Here is a 4,957-nt window from a genome sequence, read left to right on the forward strand (position 1 = left end):
ACTTTTGGAGTTGTGCAGAATAGGTTTCTATATTTACTCCCTTTCCATCCCAGAATTCCAGCTGCCGGCATTCCCCCTCTTCATGTAAACCTTGTAAAATAAGAGAGAATAGGCATAAGTATTGTGACATAAAGTGTAATAACAGCCCATAATGCAATAAATATCGATATAAAAGCATGATGCAAAATGGACGTATCATCGTGCTCATCCCACACACGTACACATTTTTCATTCCACAACTGTAAAAGTTCTTTAACTAATGGCCTTAGGTACACATCAATGTCGTTGCCGTGTTGCTTAGGGCCTTGGATGAGCACTGGCATCATAATGAACTTCCGCTTCATGCACAACCAAGGAGGAAGGTTATAGATATATAGATTCACGGGCCAGGTGCTATGATTGTTGCTCTGGTCCTCAAAATGATTAATGCCATCCGTGCTTAAACCAGACCATACGTTCCTTGCATCACCTGCAAAGCCCCCCACGTTCTCTCGATTTTTCTCCACTGCGACCCGTCAGCGGGTGCTCTCAACTTCCCGTCTTTCTTAAGGTCCTCTTTGTGCCATTGCATCAACTTGGCATGCTCTTTGTTTCTGAACAGACGTTTCAACCGTGGTATTATAGGAGCATACCACATCACCTTGGCAGGAACCCTCTTCCCGGGGAGTTCGCCCTCAACATCACCAGGGTCATCTCGTCTGATCTTATACCGCAATGCGCCGCATACCGGGCATGCGTTCAAAACTTCGTACGCACCACGGTAGAGGATGCAGTCATTAGGGCATGCATGTATCTTCTGCACCTCCAATCCTAGAGGGCATAGAACCTTCTTTGCTCCATACGTACTGTCGGGCAATTCGTTATCCTTTGAAAGCTTCTTCTTCAATATTTTCAGTAGCTTCTCAAACCCGTTGTCAGATACACCATTGCCTGTCTTCCATTGCAATAATTCCAGTGTGGTACCGAGTTTTGTGTTGTCATCTTCACAATTTGGGTACAACCCTTTTTTGTGATCCTGTAACATGCGTTCGAACTTCAACTTCTCCTTTTCACTTTGGCATTGTCTCTTTGCATAAACAATGACCCGTCGAAGATCATCATCGGGCACATCATTTTGTTCCTCTTGATCTTTAGCTTCCCCCATTGCAGCATCGCCGTATTAAGGGGGCGGATAGTTGTCATCATCCTCTTCTTCTTCGTTGTCTTCCATCATAACCCCTCTTTCTTCGTGTTTGATCCAAACATTATAGCGTGGCATGAATCCCTTCTCAAGCAGGTGGATGTGAAGGGTTTTCGAGTCAGAGTAAGAGTTTGTATTCCCATAGATAGGGCATGGACAACACATAAAACCATTCTGCTTGTTTGCCTAAGCCACTTTGAAAAAATTATGCACGCCCTTAATGTACTCGGAGGTGCGTCTGTCACCGTACATCCATTGCCGGTTCATTTGCATGCATTATATATAATTATGTGTGTCAAAAATCATTACAGAACATCATGAATAGAGAAGTGACCAAATTAATAGAAGTTCATCATCACATTAAATCCAAAGAACAGTAGTGATCAAATGTTATTACTGAAAAAATAAATACATAAAGTTCATACATAGTTCTCATTGAACGACATATAGCTCTCTAGAGCATCTAACTAAACCATACATTGAAACTAGGTAAAACATTTCAATGCAACAAAAAATGCGATCATAATCGCAAGTAAGGTAACAATTGATCCAAGGGCGTAATGATACCAAGCCTCAGTATGAATGACATATTTTCTAATCTTTCTAATTTTCATGCGCATTGCATTCATTTTGATCTTGTGATCATCGACGACATCCGCAACATGCAACTCCAATTTCATCTTCTCCTCCTCAATTTTTTTTAATTTTTTTCTTCGGGTAATTGTTTTCTTTTTCAACTAAATTTAACCTCTCGACAAGAGGATCTGTTGGAATTTCCGGTTCACATACCTCCTAGATAAAAACATCTACGTCATGTTGGTCGGTATAATTTTCATAAACACTAAATGAAACAAATAGTTAGAAAAGATAATATATACCACATCCGAATCATAGACAGGACAAGGGCCGACGGCTGCGGATACCAAAACCGCCGCACTATATAATAACAAACAATAATAAAAGAAAATTATACAAGTATCTATCTAAATCATACAAGTAAGAATTTGTTTTAGAAATAAGATAAGAACAAGAGGCTCAACACGGTGGTGTCGGCGACGAGATCGGCGTGGGCGATCGACGGCGGTGAGGACGGGGACCGGACAGGACGGACCACCAAACCTAGACAAATTTTGAGAAAAATGAAGCTTGGACAAGGAGCTTGGAGAGGATAAAGTTTAAGTGTGGCTCGGGCATTTCATCAAACACCTTATGCGCATAAAAGGTGAGCTAGAGCAACACACACCTCTCCCACAGCTGGCCCAAAAAACAGAGCAGTGGCTCTGTTCGCGGCCAGGGTATATATAGGCTGCTCTTTAGTCCTGGTTAGTGGCTAAAACAAGGACAAAAGACTGCCCTTTGGTTCCGGTTCCAGCCACCAACCGAGACTAAAGGTGCTGGGCCAGGAGCGAGGCCCATTGGTTCCAGTTCGTGTCTGAAATCGGGACCAAAAGTGTCAGACGAACTGGGACCAATGACCCCCCGAGGCCCGGCCGGCACCCTTGCCTCACAAACTGCGACCGATGCCCCCTTTGGTCCCGGTTCGTGAGTGAACCGGGATTAATGCCCTTACCCAGGCCTGAACCAAAGCCCTGTTTTCTACTAGTGGTATAGGCTTGGATCAAGTGAAAAAAAAAACAAGAAATATACTTAATGACACATGGAGCAGGTTTTGCAAGATTCCACGCCCGTTGCACTACACGCGCATAATGCTAGTTTTCATGTAAACTTTCAATGCCAGCATCACATCTCTCTTTATATATAGTCTCCGCAGGAGATGTTCATCACCATAGACGACCATACCATGGAGGGGATCACCATCTTCTATTGCCTCATCCTCTCCCTCCCTCTCATCTTTATGCTCAGCCATCATGGGCGCAAGAAAGGGGCAATGAAGCTCCCACCTGGTCCGCCCACTCTGCTCTTCGTAGCCAAGTTCGTGGTGCTCGGGCGGTCAGTCTTTCAAATTGGCCCGATACTTCGCGGGTTGCATGCGCGCCATGGTCCCATCATCTCCATTTGGCTGGTGCGCACCTTCGTTTTCGTGGCCGACCGCCGCCTCGCGCATAGCATCCTCATCAAGAGCAACGGCAACTTCGACGACCGCCCGCCCTCCACCGAGATGATGCACCTGTTTTTCCCCCACACTATCAGCACCTCGCCCTATGGGGCCTACTGGCGTCTTGTCCGCCGCAACCTGCACGCGCAGGCACTGCACCCGTCCCGCCTCAGGCTCTTCGCGCCGGCGAGGCAACGCGCGTGCGACGCGATCCTTGGGTCACTGCGCGACGATGCATCGCGGGTCATTGCGGTGAGGCCATTGTTGGGGCGCTGTCTTTTTGAGGTGCTTGTGTGCATGAGCCTTGGCGCCAGGCTTGGGCAGGAGGTGCTCGACGAGCTGCAGGAGATGCACCAGCAGATTTTCCATGCCATCACCAGCTTCCCCGTCTTCTCCATCTTCCCGGCGCTCACTAAAAGGCTGCTGCGGAAGCGGTGGGCGACGCACGTGGCGCTGAACGAGAGGCGGAACGAAGTGCTCCTGCCGCTGATCCGCGCGCCTCGCGGCGGCGAGAACCCCTCGTGCTACGCCGACTCACTCCTCGAGCTGCGCGTCGCCGAGGAAGGCAGCCGCCCCCTCACGGACGCCGAGATGGTCACCCTCTGCTCCGAGTTCATGACTGCCGCCGTGGACACCACCATGAGCTTGATAGAGTGGATCATGGCGGAGCTCGTGAACCACCCCGACGTTCAAGCCAAGGTGTATCAGGAGGTGAGGGAGAAGCCTGAGCTCAATGAGGACGACCTGTGCGGGATGCCATACCTCAAGGCCGTCGTGTTGGAGGGCACGCGGCTGCACCCTGGGGCCCACTTAATCATCCCGCACGGCGTGAAGAACGACGCGGAGATAGGTGGATACATGGTGCCCAAGGGTTCTGAGGTCAACTTCTTGGTCGCCGACTTCGGGCTCGATGAGACCGTGTGGACGGCGGCGCGGGAGTTCCGGCCGGAGCGGTTCTTGGACGGCGATGACCTGGACATCACCGGAAGCAGGGAGATCAAGATGGCGCCTTTTGGCGCTGGCCGCAGGATGTGTCCAGGGTACACGCTCGCCATAATGCATGCGGAGTACTTCGTGGGCAGCCTCGTGAGGGAGTTCGAGTGGCTGCCACCATCACCAGCAGAAGCAACTGTCGACATGACCGAGGACCTAGCCAGCATCATCGCCATGAAGCACCCGCTCCGTGCTCGCATCATCCCAAGGGCTTAGTAATACCCGATGACACAGGAAGCCACCCTCCGGTCGCCTGCGACCGCATCCCACGTCAGTCCGTGTTTTTCTTTCAAGTTTTTGGTATGTCACTTCTTGATTGCTCTCGTGTCCTCCACAAGATATCATTTTCAAAATTGTCTCGCTTGGGGCCATCTTTCTATCAATATTCTTGGCCGCCGCCAAGCCTTGCCACTAAATGAAGGTGCTGAGGATGGACAACCGCAGCGAGGTGGACGGCGCACGCCATTGTGGTGGAGTGGTGTTACAAGGGAAAGGTGTTGTCGCCCGTGGGAGGAGAACGGTCGGGCTGCTTGCTGGTGGCGTGTCTGCGGTGACGGTGGGCGTGCTGGTGTAAACTTCATCAATTTATATACATCCATGAGTTGCCTAAACATCAGCAAGCCACCTACATAAGAGGGAAAGGTATGGCTCACTTATTCAAGGAACAAAGGAATTAACTCTATAATATGCATGTAACAGAAAGAAATTCCGATGGAGCGATAATCCAC

General features: G+C 49.4%; 1 protein-coding gene across 1 annotated transcript; it reads left to right on the top strand.

Annotated features, from left to right (window-relative positions):
• Positions 1–2,981: 2,981 nt before the first annotated feature.
• On the top strand, positions 2,982–4,445 carry LOC123133217 (cytochrome P450 89A2-like). Its single transcript, XM_044552742.1, has one exon. The coding sequence runs from the start codon at positions 2,982–2,984 to the stop codon at positions 4,443–4,445; it is 1,464 nt and encodes a 487-aa protein (XP_044408677.1).
• The last annotated feature ends 512 nt before the right edge of the window (positions 4,446–4,957 follow it).

The sequence above is a fragment of the Triticum aestivum genome, chromosome 6B (assembly GCF_018294505.1).
Source record: "Triticum aestivum cultivar Chinese Spring chromosome 6B, IWGSC CS RefSeq v2.1, whole genome shotgun sequence".
Taxonomy (NCBI): domain Eukaryota; kingdom Viridiplantae; phylum Streptophyta; class Magnoliopsida; order Poales; family Poaceae; genus Triticum; species Triticum aestivum.

Coding starts and splice junctions, on each gene's coding strand:
- LOC123133217 (XM_044552742.1), top strand. CDS start 2,982: ATGGAGGGGATCACCATCTTCTATTGCCTCATCCTCTCCCTCCCTCTC.